Source organism: Balearica regulorum, chromosome 2, assembly GCF_011004875.1.
Source record: "Balearica regulorum gibbericeps isolate bBalReg1 chromosome 2, bBalReg1.pri, whole genome shotgun sequence".
Classification (NCBI taxonomy): Eukaryota; Metazoa; Chordata; class Aves; order Gruiformes; family Gruidae; genus Balearica; species Balearica regulorum.
In genome coordinates this window covers 40,911,256-40,936,230 of record NC_046185.1, presented here as the reverse complement: position 1 = coordinate 40,936,230, position 24,975 = coordinate 40,911,256, and the positions used below count along the sequence as shown (strand labels likewise).

The following is a 24,975-nucleotide window of genomic DNA, read 5'->3' as shown; positions in this document are numbered from 1 at the left end:
AGATGAAGTCTGTAATCTGACATTTGCATTCTGAGCAGTGGGTTTTTTCTGAAGATTTGAAAGGAAAATGCTGAGCCTTAGTAAGAGGAAAATGAGCAAGAGCTTCAGATCATACCAGCAATGATCCCTGCTTACCCAGAAACAGGCTGTTGTCCTGTCTTAGGCAGCAGGCTCATCAGGGCAGAGACTTCCATATGATAAGGCTATATATCAGCTAGAAAAATGACACCAAAATCTCTGCGTAATACTATAAAACATTAAGAGGTCTAGAATTAGTCTGTGCAGCAGCATAAGCAGCCTGATGGGAAGACATGCCCCAAATACACTTTGCTGCATGAAAGGGGGACCACAGTGCAGAATGCCCTGCAGCTGGAACTGCTTTCCAAGGAATGTACCTACTGGCCAGCACCTCTTCCCACATCTCCAGGGGACATGGGGGGAGTAAGTCAAGTATTAGCTACACATTTTAAGAGTATCTTTAGGTCTCTGCATGCCCTCCAGGTCTCCTTCCCTTCCACTAGCTCAACAGAGTTCAGGATGGTCTACTAAAAAAAAGAAAATATAACACAAAGACAAAAAAGGGATGTACTTAAGGCTGATGTTCCTAGACATGGTTCAGGTGTAGTAATCAACATTAAACTGAAACAGTGTAGATTTAGATTAGATATTAGGAAGAAATTCTTCACTGTGAGGGTGGTGAGGCACTGGAACAGGTTGTCCAGAGAGGCTGTGGATGCCCCATCCCTGGAAGTGTTCAAGGCCAGGTTGGATGGGGCTTTGGGCAACCTGGTCTAGTGGGGTGTGTCCCTGTCCACGGCAGGGGGCTTGGAACTAGAGGATCTTTAAGGTCCCTTCCAACCCTAACCATTCTATGATTCTATGATTAATAAAGGTCCTGAAACGGGCACTCAGCACTTCTGGTCCAAAGGTTGCTGTAACTTTGAGGTTCTGCTCAAGGATGTTTTAAATACGCAGTAGGCTCCTTGGAACAAGAATTATCATTTTGTACTGGGTTGCTAAAGTGCAACGTAGAATGGACTTCTGGTCTGTGTTTAAGATGCTACTCTGTTACTTCCTTAGAGGTGGCAATAATTATAGTAGATCGGTAATCTATTTTTTACACAGTAGGTCGTAAACTTGCTGTTCTAAACACTGTGGTGCCAAAATAGTATCAGCGGGTTCATAAATGGATTAGACAAACTATTGACAAGTCCAAAAACAGACACTAAACAGAACAGGTAAAGATGCTGTCTCTAGCACTCCTAATCCTAAGATGGTAGATGAGTGGGGAATACAACAAACAGTGGTCAGGCTCCTGTGCTCTCCCTATACAGCATCCCTCACTGGCACCACTAGGGACAGCAGGCTGGATGGACCGCTGGCCTGATCCAGCAGCATATTCATTATGTTCCCATGTTCTGCATCGAGGTGATATTCAGAACAGCTATTCACAAAAAAGGTTCTGTCATTAAGGATTTACAAACTGAAATTAGGCAGGCAATGTCATGGAAAATAATAATTAATACCATAATACTTCCTAACAACAGGCCAACAGGCCTCACATCTTTTGCTAACTCTGATAAGTCCATGCATGCACTTTTAAATAACATGCACTTTTAAATAAATAAATAGATGTCAACATGCACTTAAATAAATGGAAGTCAAATCAAATTAATTCTTCTCCAGAGCAGGAAAAATATAGCTCATACGGGAGCTGGTTAAGTAAACAAAAAAGCGATTCAGAAAGGGAAATATTAGCAAGGAAGCAGTAAGGCCCGAGTGTTTGTAGCAAAGTGTTGCTTTCAAATTGTGGTTTATCCTGTGTGTTCATATGGTTCTCTGGAGCTGTTCTGCCTTTTGTTTTCTCTTTTTTTATTTGCAGTATGACATTAGATGAAAACATCAGATAACAGTTAAAAAAAAAAAAGATGGCAAAAAGTCTACAAACATTACAAAATTTGAACTCTAGAGAGTATAGTCCATGAACAACGTGGCCTGTAACTCCTGTTAATATTTATGGGAATCAGATGTGCACAGAGAAAAGAGCCCAGTCCTTTTACAAATCTTGAAACTGCGAATATAATTTCATGCCCATGTACATTGACAACTTCATACCTATGTATCTGTACCTTGCAAGTAGCAATAGCCAGAGAGGCTTATTAGATTAACACTCTGTATTTTGGTAACCTTCAGTTTTACGTTGATTTGACACAGCTATATAAAAAGTGCATGCTCACAAGGGGTGCCAGTCTCCAATATGAACACAACCATGTGGAGTTGTTTTTTTTTAAATAATCAGCTGCAGTGTATTGGCAGCATACCATTGTGTGGTTTTTATTTGGAGCAAAAACAAGCTCCACATGTCAGAATGACAGGAGAGGCTCTGCTCAACTTGTTAGCTAGTGTTTTGATACTTGGTAGTTACGATGGTTCTATACAACCAATATGAGTCAGCTATGCTGTTAGTGATGGTGGCTGGCTCGGCGTGCCAGAAAGTGTATTTTTAAAAAATAATCAGAAAGCTGTGAGAAACTCCTTAGCACTCAAAAAAATACATTTTTTTTCTTGGATAAAAAAATAAATTGGAGCCTTTTGACATTCCAGCTGTAAATCAAAGAATTGTAGCAGTGACTTCCTTAAAATCAGATAAACTGAAACCTCATGAAGGCAAATGATAATAAAGCACTGATAAAGTTGATTTGTTCTGTGAACAGCTGGAGAGACTCTCCTTCACAGGAAAGATGAAGAAATTAGTCCAGGTAGCAGAGAGAACCCTGCAGAAGTCCTACTCTGTATGGAGCAAATTCTGATATTTTTCTCAAATTTCATCCAGTCTCCACTCAACCAAAAGACTACTGATCCCAGTCCTCATGTCCTTGCTTAGGAAAAGCTGATACGGCCATTAAGAAGGGGCCTGTCTCAAATCAAGACTTTTTCAAAACTGAGTAAGGACCTAAGATTCTAGCTATTAAATCAATAAACAAATGAAAACCCTACACTTAAATCCATTCCTTTCTCTACCACAGATATAGCCCTTATGTCAATACAAAAATAAAAAGCCCGGGAAGGTAGATTTTTGCACAGAATCAGAGTCCCTGGGATGACAGATTCTGGCAAGAATCAGGTCACTTTACATGACCCAGCACATTTATCAGTTCTTGAAGCCAGTTTCTCTCAATTAAAAACAGAGTTACAAAAACACGTACATTTTTCTCATCTGGGGCACTGGCTGCTCTCTGGAAATCTGCAGGGTCCTAAGCTCACTGAGAACAAAAATGATCTTTTAAACTCTGTTGCTGACCTTTCTTTATTCCCAGCTCACACATAAAAACATATAATGATGGGATAATTTAGGTCGGAAGTCACCTCTGAAGTTCAACTGCCTCCTTCCCCCATTCACAGCAGCACCAACTTCAAAGTTAGCTACTCATTCAAAGTCAGATCAGGATGCCCAGGGCCTTGTCTGACTAAATTTTGCGTATCTCCAAGGATGGAGATCCCACAGTCTCTCTGGGTAACCTGTTCTGTGTTTGACCTCCCTCGTAGTGAAGAATTTTCTCTCCTTGTACCTGTGAATCTGTCTTGTTGCAACCTGTGTCCCTTGCCTCTTGCACTTTCACACTCCCCACAAGAGTCTCTGTTCAGGAGCCTAGGCACAAATTGCCCACGACCACCAGAATGACGCCTCTTTCTCATAGTCTCTCAGTCATTCGCCTATGTGAATGACCAAGTTTCACCTAAGTTTACTTTCACCTGAGTTTACCCGACTTGCAATGTCAGGAAAGTCTCTACTAGGTCTGTCCCTTACTATGACATGCTGGTGTGCATCTGTCACCCAAGTGGCAGACCAAACATGAGACAGGCTCATGCTTTATAAGAAAATACACTCTGAAATAAATCACAGCTCATCTTTTGTTATGACATATCTGATTACTGGTAAGGGAAGAAGGACTCCGTGCTCAAATGTTTCTGCACTCTTATACCATCTTAATGTTACAGATTTGCTATAAACCTGCACAATCTGGAATGACTTGCTACCATAAAAAGGAGTCCATGTACTATAACTGCTTTTTTAATAAATATTTATTGCTAAACTACTGGAACTCTCATTTGTTATCGGGATTCCTATGAAACACTGTTCAATGTGCAGTGCCTCCACTGCCTAAGCCCACACCTCACTGGAGTCAAGGGGACGTGTGCCAACAGCAAAACTCCTCCTGACATCCAGGCCCTACAGGGGACTTACGCCTGATAAAACCAGCAGCAGCTGAGGCAGCAGGAGGCAACATGAAACACCTGCCCAGCCTGGGTATAGGTCCTGCCTCAACCTAGTTGGCAAACATAGCCCATTTTGCTAGAGGTTGTGACGTGGGGAATCCTTCTATTCAACAGGCTCCTGTTTGTGCTCTACACACAATAGCAGACCATCATTTTCAATTGTTCCTCTTCAGATCTGCATGCTAAATTACTAGAACATCAGACTGCGACACTGTCGTCACTAGGCTTGTTTGAATCTATGCTGCTGTTCCAAGTGCTTATTGTACTATTTCCACAGTCTACACTCTTACTCTTCACTAAGGAGCTAATTACTACAAAAGCTTCTTTCTTCAATGCATGCTGCATCATGTGTGAATTAATCTTCTGGAAATCTTTGTTTCTTGATCACAACTAGGTTATACAGCTATTTGTTGTCAGCTGTGCAACTAGCAATTACAAGCTCCAGAAGAGTCTGCTTAGTCTAGTAATATCACAGGACAAGGCAGCAGCTAAGGATGAGAGAGATGTTACTGCTCTCATATCTTCCCAACTCTTATTTCAATTCATATGGCTCAAAAGACTAATAGTTAGGTGAATATTGCATCACCACATCTTAACCAGACTAAAACATGTTAGTCTGGAAATTTTGAGCATATTGCTTTTTGTCATACTTCTGTCAGTGCTGAGAAAGAGAGTGGAGCTGAAACTCTGATTCCACATAAACACCATTTCCGGGATCAATCTATATCCCTAAGGTAAATTAAAGCAGCTTTGGAGTTGCTCTGCTAAAGATTTCAGAGGTAAGAACTATTCCCCTGGACCCACCCAAATTAGTTAGAGATCAGTATCTTCCAGTTTCATTCACAATATGCCATAAAAGCTCAGGAGGGAACAGTACAAATGGGAAACTGGCTACCTAACTAGAGCCAGCATAAAGTCTTTTTCCTGGTTTGAGAGGGATGAAATGAAGCTGAGGATTTCAGCTAGTAATAATGGAAGGCAACACAGCCCAGTTGTACAATGATGATGTGCAATTTCAACAACACAAATATTGCGTAAACAACATCACAGGAGGATAAAACATGGAAAAATTGTGTGTTGCTAATACACATGTGCACAAGAATTTATGAGTTGATACTTGAGTTGGCACTGAATTGTTTCAGGAAGCAATTGACTAAGCTGCTGGCAGTGACCATAACATACAGTAATTAAGTTCCAAATCCTCACAAGGGGACAAAACCAAGGATATGACCAGGGCACACAGCTTCAAGAAAAGTGATTAAAAAAATAGCAAGTTAGTTATTAACAGCCTGAAGGAGAAGTTTAGGAAATTAAAGTTAATGGAATTGATACAGAGGGTGTTAGAAAATATCTTAGGAGAAGCAGGAGTATGTGTATATACTCATGCCAGAAAAAAAAGAAACAAAACCCCATAAAGTAACAAAGCTTGCATGGTTAAACATTACAGTTCAGTCAAGGTAAATATGCTTCCTCTGAAAATGCAAATGCAAATAAAAGCAAATGACTAGATCATGAACTCTGGGCAAAAACAAGAAGAAGAAGAGGATGAGGAAATAGCCAAGGGAGTTAGGTTATTAATCAGTGTGCTTGGTTTATGGTTGTAGACTTGAATTTTTCAATGCTTCTGTTGTGGATAGGTGCCAAAATGCCCCTGAATTTCAGTAGAAATTAAATCTTCTTTACATTTTTGTACATAGATCATTGTCATAAAAAAACTACATAAGGGGAACTCTGTGCCTATCTTTGAAAGCAATACTAATTTCAGTGCTACAAGAGACAAGCTGAAAGCAGTGCCAAGAAGCACAGATGATGACACTATTAGCATTTAAAAAAACCTGATTAATATAATGTAGGAGACGGGAAAACACAGCTTCTGCTGAACAACTTCTGGTTGCAGTTTACTGAAAGTGTTAAAGATCTAGCAGGTCTTGTCTGTGGGTTAACAGTCAGGCTCCAAGTGTGTAGAGAACAAGATGACATTCCCTGAACAAAGAAGGCTGTAATCTAAAATCAGAGAAATTAGGTGCAAACAAATCGAGCTGGAGCAGAGTACAAGGTATCCTGGAGATACTGTTTAAACAACTTTGCAGTCACAGTATGATACTGTACGTCTCAGGTCAAAACCTAAATTCACAGCTAAAACATGCAGAACAAATGCTTGACTGGGACGTCAGGGTAGTCCAGAACCCTGGCTGACTGGTGCTCTCCTCTCTGTGAACATCTCTGAAAGAGTGGTGAACAGTAATATGGCTGTAAATAAAATTATTTTAGTTTGACCATAAAAAGAAGGGTTGCAAAGACACCTTCCAAAATCTATTCTCTTCCCAAAAAGCCAGCCAAGCAACAGCAAAAGTAATTTAGGCAATTGCGTGCATACTTTCAAGTGTGCCACTGAAAAGGTAAGGAATAGTGGGACTACTGAATTATTTGCAGCATCTCAGGAAACACTCTCATAGTTGCTGTGGCAAATCGGTTGTGCTAAAGAAGAATCTACATTGGTAAGCCATACTGAAAAAGAATGACAAAAACATTGCAACATCTAATACTAACCAGGGATCCGTGTTCCCTTTGAACAGTCTAAGCACATGCAGTAGCCTCATTTCATATAAGACAAAGAACTGTTGGTCCATTGAAGAAATGAAAGTAACGGCAAGAAGTACCTATGTATACGGAGAGATTCAAAAGGCTACAGCTATGAACAGTAAGCTAAAAAGAAAAGTAATGGCAACAGCAAAAAATCCAATCGAATGTTCTTCTTTCTGTTCTGACAAAAGAAGCTAAAAGGCTAAAAAAAAAAAAGAAAATTAATTTAAATTTAAGGAAAAAAGGGAAAAGCAGGTCTTGTGTCCCTCTTCTAACCAGAGATGGACTAACTCTTCAGAGAGGGCCTTCATTTCCACGGTATACAAGGTTAGGAAACACGAAGGGGACGCAAAGAGGCTGACACAAAGCCAGACACCACAGCAGTTCTCTCAGCAGTCACTGGGGAGCAAGAAAACTATCTTATGGTTAATGCAACCACAATGCCAATGTCTTTACTTGTCTTAGTTTTTGTGAAGGACACCAACCCACAGAAAACTTTGCAAACCCCACCTAGACCTCTTCTATCCAGGCCCTGAACAGAAGATCAAAATTTCTCCCCATTTGCTCACAGAGGCTGCTGACATGTGACATCAGCTTGCCTGTTTCCTAGGAAAATCATTGGCAAAACATCAAAGGGTATAGGGGAAACTGAGGATGCTGTAATTTGCAATTTGCGTGTATTTATTTTTTCTTCCCGTTTGAAAGCACGAGCACTGCTTATTTCTACTGGGACACACAGAAGATGCATAGAAAACAGGAATTAATCAAAAATGAACTTTTTTTCCAACTGTAATAAAATTATACAGGCTAAGAAAAGGAATGAAAAAGACAAAACACCCTTGATTCCACATTGCTGACTTTCAGTATCAACCCAAACAGTACGAAAATGAAAAGCTATGCAGTTATTACCACCGGATTCACAGGTCAGGCTTTTCACTGTGCCAAGTTTCTGCTCAGTGTGTGAAGCAAGGAGCACCACAGAGTGGGTTACTGTTCTCTGATACCACGGCTGGCCCCAGCAAACATGCAGGCTAAGATGCCCTGAGTCTGCCCTTACCTGTACTAACAGGAACAAATACAGGTTTAAGCTTTTCATCTTCCTTCCCTTGAACTATGAAGACCAGGAAGGAAAAAGCAAGGATGTTAGTGCAGGACCCTCCATCCTGCTTTTACTCTGGATTCTTGCCAATCTGAGGGGGGGCGGTGTGTGTCTGCATATGCTTTTGTAACTCCACAGTCAGCGCAGCGAAGTTTGGAAAAAGGACTGGCCCTTGATGAATAGCTGATGATATTACAGGCTAGCAATGTCACCAGGAAGACAGAAAACGCAAAGTGCTATGGGTTAAGTACTTAATTCTGGACGTGTTATTTATATGACTAAGCATTTAATATAAGCATGTCCAATTCTACAAAGTGTTGGCTGCAATCTGTTGTCCTGGATTTAAAACCAGACTGTTCATATGTAGAAGGATTTAAATCACTGATTTCATTTTCAACAATGGATTCTTTAATGAAGGCAGAATTAAAAAAACACTCCTTCCCTGCTAATTTATTAAGTTTTATTAATAACTAATTTGAATTCCACAGTTCTCTGTGTTTCAAAGCTAAGGGTCTCTCTAAAGAGATGAGAATCTGCAGCTGCATATTATCTTCTTAAGTGATAATCTTGACTGTTCTCCAGTAAGCAGTTGCTCTTCCCTACTACACTCCTCTAGGAAAGTCAAGTCACAGCTTTTTCCTGTAATGACTGCTACATTTCCATGGAAATAATAAACATCGTTATGCATCTCAAACAGTTTTCTCTTGAATTGCAAGTTTTCAGCTTGCATAATGGTGTTATACTTTTCTGCTCTCCTGTAGTTCCATAAACTCCACAAATTTTGTTAAACTTTAACTGTTCCCCACTGCAGTTCATTATGTGGCTTAGTGCTGGCACAACGAGAAGGCAGGAATGACCAGTGAGACTACCTCACTGGCAACAGTGTGGTCTATGGACTAGGGCATAAGACAGCCCTGTGATTAAATTCCTGAACTGGTATTTACAACCTAATTAGATATTTTGATACTACAGTGTCTGCAAGTCTTACTAGAATTCAAGCATCTGGGAATCATGAGTCAGTTCTCTGTCAGTTCTGAAAAAGACATAATGTATGACAATGGCTAAATCATTTAATCCCTTTGAACTTGTTTTCTACCAGTTCATTGACAGTACCAGAACTTGTCTCCCTCACACTGATGTTTTAAGGATTACATTATTTGTGCTTGTGAAGCACTCAGGCGTGACAGCAAACACTTGTGGAAGCCTTCAAAGGTTTTCAGCTCTTAGATGATCTATAAGTTTTAGCCTTTAAAATGGAGAAATGTCTTCATCATTAGCACAAAGAACACACAATTTGGGGTTTGGCATCAGAAAGCTATTATTTCCTTCTTCGAGTATTCACTCATGCACTGGGGCCAACCTAGGAACTGGTCCTGACACAAGCATACAGCATGGAAAGGGAGGAAACAAGGAGTCTCCTTTCCCAGCTCATTCCATAAATGACAGATGTAGATAGAGGAACAGTTAGGCCTGGTGGGTAGGGCAAAGTGCCAAGGAAAACCAAACAGAAAAACCAAGGTACCAGGAAACTGAGGCAAGATGTCAGCAGAGTGCCAGCAATGATCATGGCAAAAAATAGAAAATTATGTACAACTGAAGCAAATCACATCAAAGGCACACAGCCAAGAAAAACAGCAAGGAAGAGACTTGAGCAGCCATCTTGTTGTGCTCAAACTTGGACTTGAATCCTCTTCAGAAGTCCCATCTTCTAAGTGAATACACAAGCTCTTCTACCACAGCAGAGTGAAAACATAAGCAGCCATCTTGTTAGAGTTCGGAATGGGGTTTGCAATAAGGGATGTCATGATAGCAGCCTCTATTATACCCATGAGCACAAGCATTGCCACCAAGATACTTCTGTGAGAAAGTAGAGTAAGGAGAAAACAACGCTATAAATCTGCTCAAGGAGTGGAAAAGATTCACATCTTTTACAAAAGTATCAGAGGCTATATTGTTTCCACCGCAGGCAGGGATTGCTAAGAGCTATTTTGTTCAACGCTACTTGCCTGCCTCCGCAAGGATGCGGCTGCAACTGAATGTTGCATCTTAGCCCAGCACAATTGCCAGAAAATTTGGTGTAAAATGTCTATTACAGGCAAAACACAAAGACTGTCCTCAACTCCTGGCAGAACTAAACCAATAAACTGAGCTAAGATGGAACAGGGAGCCCAGAGAATGTCTCCCCTCTTGAGTCAATACTCATCTTCTTCTCATTCTCATTTCCTTCAAACAACTTCCTTCCATCTGTGACATTTCTCTTTAGAAGAGTTTTTGTGATTCTACTCAGTCATTTGTAGTTTGGACCATTTATTGCTTAAAAAAATACTGAAATTCTCCGTCCTGGTAGAAGTTACAAATCACAGACTATCGCAACTGCCACCTGAAAAGAGTTTTAGGTGCATATGAGCCACAAAGCTTTTCCACACATGACTGGGCATAAATAAGATAACTCTTAAAAGAGAGACAAAAGGATAAAGAAGCTTCACTATAGACTGTTAATGCCACTCTTCTTTGACCTGGTGTGTGGCAGCTTGTATGTCTTCCACAATCCAATAAATAAATTACAGATTTTGCACAGAAGGGAAATCACATTTACTACCTCTGAAGATGTGTATAGTTCTTCCATAGAGCTTAACTGAGTATTTCTCAGGCACTAGCCAAGCTAAAAGCAAGTTTGTGCTAGCACATCAACCCATTTTTGCACCTGCTTTTTTCACAAATCCACAATACAAAGCACATAGATGTATTCCCCAAAACATTTAAACTGTATGTGACTGAGCAAAACAAGGGCCAATCCAAGCTCATATTGACAAATTACCTAGAAACAAAATATACTTCAGAGACCTCATGTGCCTATTTAGGTCAAATTAACCCTCAACCAACAATAAAAATATAATACTAAAAGAGCTTAGCAACTAGCAATCTCTAGAGTCATAAGCTGCTCATGTGTGTTTTTACAATGATGGTAATTTTGTTTTTATCTTGTGGTTGGTTTTCTCTTTCCCAGCATACCAGGAGGGGACAAAGACCTCCCAGCTTTGCATCACTACAAAAAAACCAAACAAACAGAAGTCACATCAATTAGGGGACCATAGAGTGTAGAGTACATAGAAAAACACAGAAAAATATCTAAACTGCATATATGGGGCCAAGATCCCACGTAATACAATTCACCGACAGCACTAGAATTGGTGCTAGGATCAATTTTGCCCATGGAGTGCTGCGTAAAGCTAAGTACTATTGTTATGTTCGCAAATGGCATCTACATAATGTGTAAAAGATTGTTTCTGTATATATCATTGCAGATTTGGAAAACAAAACTGCTTAGATATTGGCCTGATTTTCCTGTGTTTTTCCACAATTCTGTCCTCAAAAATTAGACAATGATGTCCAATGGGCATATCTACTTTCAACTATTATTAATCTGTTATTCATAACTTGTCAAGGATATAGCTATTACATGAATGTCATCATTTTCTTATAAGACACACTGTTTTAATCACGGCTCACAGTATTCGTCTGCAATGATTCCAAAATTTAGAAAAATCATCCAAGCCTTTGAGTAACAAGTTAATTTTCCACCAGAAAACTTGGACAATTTCTGAGCAGAGTTCCAGACCTCAGCACGAAGCTACATCAACCCTTCTGGAATCTATTCTTTTTGCCTCCTGTTAAATTCATGACTACTTAAGCAAGATATTCTTCATTCATAGGTCTTGTGCTGCCAAAGCGAGCAGAAAGAAATAATTTTTTTTTGCAAGCCAGTAATCAATGCAATCAGCTAAGTCAACAGGATTTACGCCTTCATTTAAAACCTTTTCTTTTAGGGTTTATGACTGGGATCATAGTCCCATTAAGGCTACTGGCAAAAATCCACAGATACCAGAACTGAGCTCACATATTAAAAACTACTGGCACAGAGAAATCCCCACACCAAAAACCGTAAAGACTTGAGTAGATAAGTGTAATATTAACAGCCTAACCTGAAGCCCTAAAGCTGTAACTCCTTATGCAGGCACCATTTCACATGAACAAAGGAAAACTTAATGGTTTAAATCAGACTGAGGGTAGGATATGTTTTTTGCATTATATTTAACTTCATTGCAGCAGGTATTTCAGTAACTCTGAAAGAGTCTACAGAATGAATTAGCCTGCTCTTCATTACACAACAGAAAGGAACACCTTATTTTCCTGTACCAACTGATTCTGGTCCTTGAGGCAACTGGGTTTTCTTCTGTTCTACTCAAAAACTGTAGGACAGACAATAATACAGTTTTTAATCTTCCTGCACATCTTGGAAGCAATTTTTAAATTATTTTCTGCCAATCCTTTTCTACTGAGAGCTTTCACATGGTTCTCAGCTAATATAATACTACATTTTAAAGAGGATGGATTACAGAGAATTATCCTCCTGGTCATATTACAAATTGTGAAAGGAGCCTTTTTATTTTCTCAGATACAGTTTTATTTCAGAGCAGCAGCCTGGAAACAACTGTTCCCTTATGGTGAGATTGTGCCTTTGGTCACACCACCACTTGAGTAAGTAAGAGGAAGAGACACCTTTAAGGCATAATTTTCCATGTTTCTCTTCACTTCAGAAGCAGTGGAAACTTTTAACTTTTTTCTTTTTCTTTTTTTTTTTTAATATAAAACAGCATTGATGCCATCATACAGCTCACTTTCTCCTGATGTCGTTCTTGTCTTTTTTGACTGTAAGTTGATTCAGCCTGGCAGTATAGTATGCTGTGCTTATATAGAGATCGGGTACAATGGGCCTCCATTTTTAGCTGCTCCTATTTTAACTTTGTTAATAACAAAAATAAATAGCAGTAATTTGCTATTCCTGTCCCCCCTCTAACTCCCTCTTACACATCAAAGGTAAGGCAGAGGGTCAGAGCTTCATGGCTTCGACAGGTGCACTCTTCGCTGGGTAAAAATCCAGCTGGAAGGCCGAGCCCAGAGAGTTGTGGTGAATGGAGTTAAATCCAGTTGGTGGCTGGTCACAAGCAGTGTTCCCTAGGGCTCAGTACTGGGGCCGGTCTTGTTTAATATCTTTATCAATGATCTGGATGAGGGGATCGAGTGCTCCCTCAGCAAGTTTGCGGATGACACTAAGTAGGGAGGGAGTGTCAATCTGCTGGAGGGCAGGAAGGCTCTGCAGAGGGATCTGCACAGGCTGGATCGACGGGCCAAGGCCAACTGTATGAGGTTTAACAAGGCCAACTGCTGGGTCCTGCACTTCAGTCACAACAACCCCAGGCAACGCTACAGGCTTGGGGAAGAGTGGCTGGAAAGCTGCCTGGAGGAAAAGGATCTGGGATGCTGGTTGATAGCTGGCTGAACATGAGCCAGCAGTGTGCCTGGGTGGCCAAGAAGGCCAACAGCATCCTGGCTTGTATCAGGAATAGTGTGGCCAGCAGGACTAGGGAAGTGATCGTCCTCCTGAATTCGGCTCTGGTGAGGCCGCACCTTAAGCACTGTGTTCAGTTTTGGGCCCCTCACTACAAGACGGACATTGAGGGGCTGCAGCATGTCCAGCACAAGGGCAACAAAGCTGGTGAAGGGTCTGGAGCACAAGTCTTATGAGGAGTGGCTGAGGGAACTGGGGTGGTTTAGCCTGGAGAAGAGGAGGCTGAGGGGAGACTTGATCACTCTCTACAACTACCTGAAAGGAGGTTGTGATGAGGTGGGTCTTGGTCTCTTCTCCCAAGCAACAAGTGATAGGACAAGAGGAAACAGCCTCAAATTGCTCCAGGGGAGGTTTAGGTTGGATATTAGAACAAATTTCTTCACTGAAAGGGTGGTCAGACATTGGAACAGGCTGCCCAGAGAGGTGATGGAGTCACTGTCCCTGGAGGTGTTCAAAAAGCGTGTAGACATAGCACTTCAGGATATGGTCTAGTAGACATGGTGGTGTTGGGTCGACGATTGAACTTGATGATCCTAGAGGTCTTTTCCAACCTTAAAGATTCCATGATTCTATGATTCTACGATTCATTAGTTCTTCATTTGTCCTTCCCCCTTCTCCAACCCATACTCTTGTCATGAAGGAGAGGAATAAAAATGTCAAATAGATTCTTCTCTTTCTTACACCTACATCAGGTTCAGTAACTCACATGTGGGTATAAGTGCGGGTTTTACTGCTCTGTGGAAATGCGTACTGTAAAGCACAATCTAATCTTTGGTACCTTTTTCCATTTGCTGGCAAGAAACAGTCTCTCAATGTTAGGACCATTACTAAATATTTAGCACAAGCAGTGCCCAAAGTAACTTTGGCCAAAAGGCAAAGTAACACTGTTTACATGCAGTAGAAGTACTTGGTGAGAAAGATTTCTGGAGAAGGTTGCACAAATGTCTCCTTCCAATTTCTGGCTAAAAGGCAAGAACAGCCTTCATGCTCTTGTTTTCATGGAACAGAGAGAGATGTACTGTACCAATATGTACAGCCCACTGATTTTCCTTTGTATAAAAAGACGTGTTACAGTATTTACTTATGACAACTATTTATTGTTTTGTCCTGCTTTCCTGACTGATTTCAAACACAGATGTTTCAGTGAAAATGATAACACTAGTGTATTACTGTCAACACTCTGGTTTCTTCAGTCAAGGAAGGTGGAAAACACATCTATGCTGAACTTCTTCATATAATAATAAAAATAACAATGAACTCAGCCTCCAAGCCACATGAACAATGTTTTTGACAGTGTGAATTATTTCAAGAAGTTGTTCCAGAGGTTACATAAGCTTAGTGGTCTAAACCATTTCTCCATGAACCTATATATCCTAACCACGCGCAATGGCTCCAGCTGTCTAGTAAGAAATAACAGATTTTTGCACTAAGAGACACAGGATATTGCGCAACTAATACAGGATATTGCCTTATTTCTATAAAAGCAGTTATAATATCAAAGGTGAAGAGACTAAGGAAGTAACTAAAGAATATTCTTCCAAACTTTGTAAAATAACATTTTTTAAAGTCATCCTTTACAAAGATCATTACACTGATAATCTGAAGCTGTTCCACAACTATCTAGTCCAATGTAATAAAATAAAGCCTTACAGTCTTTAGTCCTAAAAAAACAGACTGCTGCTCCAGTCAATAAATAGTCTTAGATAGTCATCTCAGATAGATCTCTTTGAACTCAAAGGTGGTTTCTGTAGAACTGCTCAGGTTTTATAATAGTATAATGGAGTATATAATCTGGGCCTAGTTCGTTGTGTTAATATACCCACTTAAACCAAGCACTTATGTTTTCATAGTACTGTTTATCCCCTTGACTTTTCTTCCTCCCACAAAGACAGCAGAATTTAAAATCCTTATCATTTGCTTTGTAAAATCATTTCTAGATTCCTAGGAAAACGTCCTACTAGATTTGCTCCACTGGCAGAAGATCCAAACTTATGCACCTAGTGTGCACAAACAACTGCCAGCTTATTTTGCATTTAGTACAGGACGAAAGCATAAACTACACCAGACTGCTTGTATATAGCCCAAATAGGCATCCATTGCTGTTTGTGTTCAGTAACTAACAAACCCAGTGAAAATCAAGCCCAATATGCATTCAGAATATGGTGATTTCCAACAACTGTATGAACCAATGCTAATGTTAAAAGTTAAGGAAACAAGATTTCCTGGTCCCTTGATCAAAATGATTGCTCTCCACCAAAAAAAAAATTAGATGGGCCAATCCCTGAAATGGAAACAGAAAATCTTCCATTCTGGAGTCTCAGGTGTACTATTTCATAAACATTTATAGCGGTCACAAGCACCCGTTTTATTATTGCTCAAGTATAATATTTGATTTGGACAATTTGAGACAGATTTAATACAGCACCTCTTTGTGCATATAGCATAAGGAAATGCAGCTCATCTGTCAACAAACTGCCCTGCACTTTCTTGCAACATGGGGCAGAAGACAATGAACTGGCTCAGACAATACACCTAAGTGCAACTGACCTGGGATATGACAAAATATGCTATCATTTTATGCCAGAAGAATCAATATGTATAAGGATATGCTTGCAAAATTAAACATTCACACTGTATTAAAAGTGTATTATGAGTCAAATTTTTTTCTGCTACAGAATTTTTGTATCAGTAATTATTTCTTGGAGATCAGAGTCTAGCTGAAAGCTGCTTAGATGCAACAGGCAGGATAACACTGGCTTGCTCACCTCGAAGTGATGTTCTTCAACTGTGCCAGAATTCTGTTTGTGCAGCTGCCGTGCTGCTTTTAAAATAGGTGAAGAATAAAATCCCTTCATGACTGATTGTTGTTTTGCATCTCTGGGTCAAGTATATTTTTCTCTGAACTGATTTTGAGTAGAGAATTCTGGGGTTTCTGCAGATTATCAAGACAGTTCCCACATACCACCAAGACTGTTTGCAAAGTGATCCTTAATAAACAGGAGACAGGGAGACCCTGACAGACTCCCAAGTACAGTTCTTTACATAGTTCATGTCAATATTTCTTCATCACCACATGCTGGACCAGCCTTGAGGAAAAGCACTAAGCAGAGCTGTTTCATAATGAACAAACTATTTCCTGCCTCGGGGAGCACTGCAGTACCCTGAAGGCCCAGAGAAAACATATTGTATATATTATGCCAGGTAACCAGGATGCAGAAGGGATTCCTCTGCTTTCCCTTTGGTTGATGAGTCTTCCTCATTCAAGTAATTCTCCTGAATTGCCAGGATCTGCCTCAAATCAACCTGCAAAGCCTCTGTGAGTCACTTTATATGTGGGTTTTTCTGATGGACCAATGCAAAGTAGCAAACAGCAGAACCAAGACCTGACCCACAACTCTTAAAGAAAGTACCTGAACAACACTAAGAATTAGACTGATGGTGCAAGTCCATAAGCTTTTTACAATTAGCTCTGCAGTAGTCACTCTAATTATGATTAGAGGGGATTATGATAATAAATAAGGCAAAAATAACTCACAGAACTCTTAAAAAAAATCCATCAGGGTTGGTATCTCTTAAAACTAGTCTTGCAGCCCAGGGTCTAAGGGTACTCCAAGCCACTCCTTAACAAATGTAAGCAACAGGACAGTGGGAAGTGAAGTAGTATGATGAACAGCTGCTGGAGGGCTGGAGAAATGGGTCCCAGCATTTTGGGTTGCTGAGAAGCCCAAACTGACACCCCATGAACAGCTGAATTTTTTCAGACTGCATTATCACTTTGCTTGTGTTTCAAATTTTTGGAATTCATTGAGATATTACAGAACATATCCAGGAATATCACATAATCTTCAATTTTCAGGTATGTAAAGCTATTTCATGAACAAATTGCTCTACACTTACTCCAAATTTACCTAAGTTGTTATTATTTCCAGTGGCTAGTTCTCCCCATCTATAGCTATTATTCAAGGTGACATAGGAAGAGTTGAAACGGCAGATCTTGTTAGAACACTAATATTATTAAGGCAGAAGTTAGTAATTCTGCAAGTTAACTTTATGACCAATTAAATATACAATGGGATGAGTGCTGGAGGCATTCTATTCCAGATGCATATCCTAATTTACCTGCATTAAAGCACACCTCAACAAGATAGCGTTGTGGTCAAAATATAATGCAATAAAATGCTGAGTTGAAAGAACTACCAGGAATTCAGGCTATGAAATAAAATCTTTTGCATTTATCGGGTGTTATGCAATGCGGTGTCACTCTTACCTCCATGGGAAAGGCCTTAAAATTAACTGTGTGTTCAGAACCACGCTGATTTTCTCTCCCCCAGTGAAATCGAACATCGTGTAGTTCAAACTCATGTCCTCGAGGTAATGGCCCCCCTATTAACACTGGGAAAGAAGACAAATGGTAAGGAACTTGGCTTTCGAAGCACACAAGCCACTGAACATATTCTCCAAATACAACGGGGAGATTGTTGCAAGCTTCTTTAGTATCAGTGGTAATAGAGAGAAGAGTAAAGTTGACAGACTTGACATCTTTATTTTTGAAGTACCATGCAGGAACAGAACGCAAATTCAGGCAGTTAGGAACAACAGTGAAACTGCTGTCATGCTGCACTCTTTGTTTTATGAGATGGAACAGCTGGTCATAACACAAAATAAAAACATTGTACCTTTATCAGTCAGAAGAGTGAATATATTTATTGCTCTTATCAAGACAGTAGCTATGTGCTCTAAACAGATGGCAGGGGTTCTGAACTGAACTGGTGACTGCCTCCAACTTGTCCGAATGCTTTATCTCCATCACCTATATTTGCTATGAGTCACAGAAACTGATAGAAAACTTTTGATTGCCAATATTTTGCTAGGTAAAGGTGTTCAGTCATATACCACCTGTCAGGCTTCTGAGATACAGAATGCCTCCATATCCAAATACAATCAAACCTACACACAGGAGCAACAACATACCACATTTACTTAAAAACAGCTTCTAGGCAGCCATGACTTTTTTTACTTCAGTTTTTTTAAACATCTGGGATTTCTTAAAAGCATCTGTCCACAATTGCAATACACTCACAAAAAAAAATATATATAGTAGCTCAATACTTTTGCATTAATAGAGACTTCAACCATAAGTAGTAAAAGCAAGCAATTGTACCTTGTGAGGCCAAATCTACTTTGGAACTAATCAATGGAAACATTTTGCCCAGGGATTTCCAAATCTGCTTCAGATCAAATATTACTCCGCAAGCTGTAGGTAACTTCTCAGTGAAATCATTGAATATTGGCTTCTAGGCAGCGCTGAATTTTACTTAAGGGCATTCACAGTCTTCCCTGTTAAATTCTAGCTTACATTTCATAGACTTCGAATGAATCTTTTACAATCTCTGATAATTGGTAAGGATTATTTAATTGCATAACCTACAGCTTTAGGGAATTAAAGTTCTATAACATAAAGTTATTTTGACACACAAACTAAATGGTCTTAGTTCACAGCACAAGATATAGTGTAATACTAAAACATAATTTAGCAATTGAATCATACTGCAACTGCAGAAACACAAAAGTACAGAATTATAAAAAACCTGAAATAAAACTGATCAGTTATGGTTTTCATAAGCAATTATATTGGAGAAAAAAGTAAAATATTCCAATTAATCTTCCTTTAATAATTCTTCATAACTAATCTAACAGCCATTAGGGTTTCTAAAGTGAAACATCCTAAATGTAGTTGTAGATTCAGATTTGCTTCTTAAACTTGCTTTATCTATATTCTATCTATACCTATATCGTACAGGGAAAATCTACAAATCTGGTGAACATTGTGGGAAACAACCAACTGAAGTATTTAGGGAAATCTGGATAAATAAAAAGAAACATGATACTTAATTAGTGCTATTTCTCAGGAAAATGGAGCATTTTCCCTGTTTTAAAATATTGCTCCTAGAGAAAGTGTAACTAGAACAAATGTTCTCTGTATGATGTAGCTCTGGGTCTCCAGGAGCTTCAAAGAGTTTATTTCTGAGGCTTAAGTTATAACACTGATCCCATGATAAAAGTATTTCAGTGCATGAAGCATGTTTATCTTTCCTTTGCCTTTCATCAAATCTTGATCCCTGTCAATGCATGAAACATGTTTAACTTCGCTTTGCCTTTCAGCAATTTTTGATCCTCATTAAAAAATGATTCTGAAACCATCATTCACTGTGCAATCCACTGCTGGCTTGAGAGAAGTCTCTCTGTTCGTAGGATATCCTCTAAAGCATTTTTCAATATACAGCTCCATTACTCAGTTGGTCATGCTTCTTCCACCTAATGCATAACACATGTACAATGATCAAACTGGAAGCAGTCTGTGAAAATGTTTGCAATTAAATAATGAGAAGGATTGGGGAATTCCAGAGGGACCGTGTGTCCTGAATTAAAGGATAAAATCAATCACCAGTAATGACAAATTGATTTTTAATATGTATCTTAATCAGGTTACTTTTTTCCACAAAGAAGATTTTCTTTGACTGTTAACATCACAGTAGATGAGGATCTCTTGCACATTAATTGGACAGAGTTTCAAAAGCATTTAGTGTTCAACAGTTCCCATTAAAATAATCTGGCTAAATGGATTTGTCATCAGAGATCTCCTGTGAGGAAAAGAAGCTGCAGGAGTTTCCGCAATCCCTGAAAATTGGCCAGAATACTAGGTCAAACGCAGCTTATTAACTTTTTTCTCCTCTTGGTAGGGATAACATTGCCCTCCCCTTCCCCAAAAAAATGGAAAAATTATCCTCAGTTTACAAATGGAGAATGGGAAATTATGTAACAAGGCAAAGCTGAAACTAAAACAAGTTTCCTAAATCATAATTCCATACCTCGGTCATAAACTTTTATTCTATTTCACATTTTCTCATATTTCAAGACTCATCAGTCTGCATCATACTGTGTTCAAGTTTAAAAAGAAGTCTTTTCTCCTCCTAAGTCTCCAGTGGTTTTGCACATGCATTTAGGTGTGTTCCTCCAATCTTATTAATTATTGCTACCAAGTTACAAACTGCCCTTGGGAAAGGTAGGGTTGAAGGAACTGCATTTTGGCATGCAAGCGATGATGTCATTTTGCGGTCACTCTTACTTCCTCCATAGGAGAATTCAAGAATCTTCCTGATCCTGCAGAGAGAACCTTACTCCTTGGGAAAAGAGCTCTTCTTCTGATGAAGGCAGTAAAACTGACTGGAAGTACAAAATTTCTATTCTATTGCAAATCTGCAAAATTCTGTGGAAAGAAATGTCCTGTGTTGCAATAATACATGGCATTTATCACGGAAAGGAAATTACAAAGGAAAGCATCATTATTAAAATAACAAACTCTTTATTTTAAAAAAATTCAGTGTAAAACTGAACTGACCCCCTCAATCTCAGCACAGCTGTAGCTCCCAGGACTACTGGGATCTGAGAAGGAAACAAAACTTGGAACATCTCACGGTTTGACAACGTTCAACTGTTTAAATGCCCCCAAAAGGCTGTTACTAGCTAAGATTGGTTGGAATAACTTGGATGTTCTTCCAAACACATGGTAAGAACTACCACAGTGCTGGAAAGAACAATAGACTTTTTTTCTCCCTGCTTTCTTGACCATTGTCTCCTTCATACAGAATAGTTTACCCAGATGAAAGGTCTGAATGAGATACTGCAATTTCACTTGTTTGAATTGTTTATTATTTGTTTCTAATTCTATGTGATGAATGACACCAAAAAATCCTTTAAGAAATGAAGACTGCTTTGCTACCTGCTCTTCATCAATATTGTAAGCATGCATTAATTACAGTTACAATAATGGAGTATCTATCTTAAGCTGCCCAATTCTGTAGTTAGTATTCAGAACCCACTGAAATTAACAGAAAATGCTCTTCTAACTTACATGGTCTTCAGACTAAGGACAAATTTTGCCAGCTGTACAAAATAGTTTGGCATCACACTGTCTTAGTCTGGACTTCTTCTGAATGCAGACAATGGTTCATGCCAGTGAATTAGACACCACCACCACAAGAGGAAATTCTGGACGTGCTCTGAAGCTATCTGACTGACCATCCAGTTTGACATTGAAACTTAGAGCTCTCATTGCACTCACTGCTCTCATTGACTTCCTACTGAAGTCAACAGCAACACCCTTACCAGCCGCAGTCCATGCCGAATGAGCCCAGCCGCTCGCTGCTGGGAGCAGCTGCTGTTCCTGCGCCCCCGGATACACGGACAGCGAGTCCTCCTAAGGCAACACCAGCTTTAGCGGGGAAAGCAAAGGCCATGTTTCAGCGTACCTGATTTTGATTTCAGGGCAATTTGAATCGAATGCCCGTCGTTGATCACTTCACAGTCACGACACACTACGTAGTTAGGCGACAAACGCACTTCCAGGAGCGATGGGTCATATTTAGCTTCTCTGGAGTTCAAGTTAATAGGCGACTGGTAATCCCCGTTAGCATCAGGAAAAATCAGCCCCCACTCCACTCCTGAGACACAAGGGAAAGCCGTTACGGGGAGACCCCTCACACCGCGCTGCCCGGTGGCTTCCCGGGCCGGCCGGACCCTCCCCGCCCTCCGCCCTCACCGACCGCCTCGCTGCTGCCCACCGGCGCGGGAATTGGGGGGGCTGCTCCGCGGCACCTCGGCCCGCCGGCCCCGGCGACGGCTGGCCGGGCGGCTCCGCGGCCGCCGCCGCCCCGCGGCACTCTCCCGCCGGCGGTGACGGACCTGCCGCCCGATGCGGGCCGGCACTTCCCTGCTCCCCGCGGCTCGGGGCGATTTTCCCTCCGCTGCGCCACTTGAATCTTCCCACCGCCACCTCCTCCTCTCCCGGCTGCGGCGAAAGTTTCTCCGGGCCGGAGCCGCCGCCCGCTTCTCACCTTCCTCATAGCCCCACTCCGGAGCCTCCTCCCGGCGCGGGAAGGGCTCGGCGCCCTCGATCAGGCTCCTGTCAGCCATGGGCAGGCGCCCTGCGAGCGGCCCCCGCTCCCGTCGGCCAGGCGGTGCGTGTGGGTGCGGGGGTGTGTGTGTGTGTGTGTGTGTGTGTGAGAGTATGTGTGTGAGTGTGTATGTGAGGGGGCGAGGCGGGCTGGCGGCGCTCCGCACCGTGCCTCGTCTCTCCCTCCGCCCTCCCGCCCCCGCCGGCGGGTGTCGTTGCCTGGCGGGGCAAGGGACGCGGCGCGGCCGCCGGGCGGGCCCGGGAGCTGGTCGCTGTCCCGGGGGCGCGGCGGGGCGAGCGAAGGGTAAGGTGGCAGCCGGCGAAGGCGGGGAGAGGGGACCGGGCGGCCGCGGAAACGCCGTGGGCCCGTGGGCCGCTGCTCCCCTGTCTTCCCCGTGGCTGCCTCGCCTTCCCGCTGCCCTCGGTATCCCCGCTTCCCCCTGCAGGCTGCTCCCCTCCCGTGGGTGGGTGTCTCCGCAGCTCACGCTGTACCCCTGGGCTTGGCACAGGCGGTGTGTGTGCCCGGTGACACCTGGGGAGAGCAACTTCAACAAGGGGATGGGCAAAGGCCTGCGCCTGGGGAGGAACAACCCGGGCACCGGTACAGGCTGGGGGACAGCTGGCTGGAAAGCAGCTTGGCAGAAAAGGTCCTGGTGGGACAAGAGTGAGCAATGTGCCCTTGCCGCAAAGAAGGTGAATGGTATCTTGGGCTGTATCAATCGAAGTATTGCCGGGGAGCATCACCAGTGGAGCTGTTCCTGCCCTTCTACCAGGGGTGCTGGGTCCAGTTCTGGCTTCCCCAGTACAAGAGAGATGTAGAGCTACTGGAGGGAGTCCAACATGGGGCCATGAAGATGGTTAAGGGGCTGGGGCATCTTTCCTGTGAGGAAAGGCTGAGAGAGCTGGGACTGTTCAGCCTGGAGAAGAGAAGGGTCAGGGGGATCTTATTGATATCTGTAAGTACCTGAAAGGAAGGTACAAAAAAGACACAGCCAAGCTCTTGTCAGTGGTGCCCAGTGACCAGAGGCAATGAGCACACACTGAAGCACAGGAGGTTCCCTCTGAACATCAGGAAATATTTTTGCACTGTGAGGATGACCAAGCACTGGCACAGGTTGCCCAGGGAGGTTGTGGAGACTCCCTCCTTGCAGATATTCAAAAGCAGTTTGGACACAGTCCTGGGCAACCTGCTCTGGGTGGCCCTGCTTGAGCAGGGGGATTGAACAAGGTGACCTCCAGAGGTCCCTTCCAACCTCAGCCATTCTGTGGTTCCTTCTCACCCCACAGCACTGTGCCCCTCCTACAGAGGGATGGAGGCCCTCAGCGAGGATAAGGGAGTCCAGCTCTGTCCCTTCTGTTCTGATGGAGGGTTGATGCCTCCACGCTCTTTACAGTCACCCCTTCATCATGTGGCTTCAAAGCCTCCTGCAGAATATACAGGATGTAGGGTTTGAGGAAAGTCTCTCCCCAACACGAGGATGCCTCAGTTTGAGGATATGAAAGGACTCTTCTTTCTCCTTTACCAACAGCCATTTATGGACCTAGAGAACATTCATTGTATCAAGGGAAAAAAAAGACAGAAGGGACCTCTGTAACAGGGATCTCCCCTAGGCAGTGGCCCAAACACATCGGTGACAGCAAAGGCAACCCAGCACTGACAGTCTGCAATCCCTGACAGCAACCAGGAAAGGTAGCAGGGGCAGTTAAATAGAATTGCTACAATGGTAAGTGGAAGTGCCCTTTGATTACCATCCTTGGCCACTGAAAGACAGTAGCCAGACCTCCCTGCATTCTGGTATCTCAAGCAGATAATATCCTGATCCTGTGCTGTTGATCCACAAGCTTTGATCTAGGCGTGGACCTCCTTGTGCTTCACTGTTCCCCAGCACAGCAGTAGCACCTGTGATTCCTGTGCGGGGCTGACATGAGAGCAGAAATTATCATCCGTGTGAAATTGAGATGGAAGGAGAAGAAGGACTAAGCAGGAAATTCATTAATGAAGCGAGAGAGTACTGGTTCATGAGCTGTGTGCAAGGTGAAAAGAAAATAGGACAAAATAAGTAGAAAGTATTAGGTTGGGTTTTTTCTTCAGAACAGAAACACAAATTTCTTTCTGCAGGAGCATTAGTTACTATCTTCACTGTTGATGGTTGAAAGGAGTATATACTGCCCAAACAAACTACAACCATTGTGCAGCTTCTTGAGGCAAAAGAGCAAATAGACTTTTTTCCTCATATAGCGAGCACCTGACATTGGTACAACAGAGAACTCGGGGGTTTTAACATGAATTTTAGTCACATGAGATATGTTGAATATGCATACCCATCTCCCATACCAAACTGACTTTATTGGTTGTTAAATTTTATCACAGAATCAAGAAATCACAGAACTGTAGGGGTTGGAAGGGACCTCTGGAGATCTAGTCCAACCCCCCTACTATAGCAGGATAACTTAGATCATGTTGCACAGGATGGCATCCAGGCAAATTTTGAATATCTCCAGAGAAGGAGACCCCGCAACCTCTCTGGGCAGCCTGTTCCAGTGCTTGGTCACTCTCAAAGAATTTTTTTCCTTATGTTCAGATGGAATTTCCTGTGTTTCAGTTAGTGCCTGTTGCCCCTTGTCCTGTCGCTGGGCACCACTGAAAAGAGT

General features: G+C 41.8%; 1 protein-coding gene across 1 annotated transcript in view; it reads right to left on the bottom strand.

The window, feature by feature from the left end:
• The window catches only part of CA8 (carbonic anhydrase 8), a 51,348-nt gene extending 28,623 nt beyond the window's left edge, over positions 1-22,725 (bottom strand). Inside the window, exons 1-3 of the mRNA XM_075744031.1 lie at positions 22,265-22,725; positions 21,680-21,871; positions 17,638-17,762 (exon numbers count right to left, since the gene is read on the bottom strand). Of these exons, the coding sequence (XP_075600146.1) occupies positions 17,638-17,762; positions 21,680-21,871; positions 22,265-22,343 (396 nt within the window). The 5' untranslated portion in view covers positions 22,344-22,725. The remainder of the gene's footprint in view (positions 1-17,637; positions 17,763-21,679; positions 21,872-22,264) is intronic.
• Between the last annotated feature and the right edge of the window lie 2,250 nt (positions 22,726-24,975).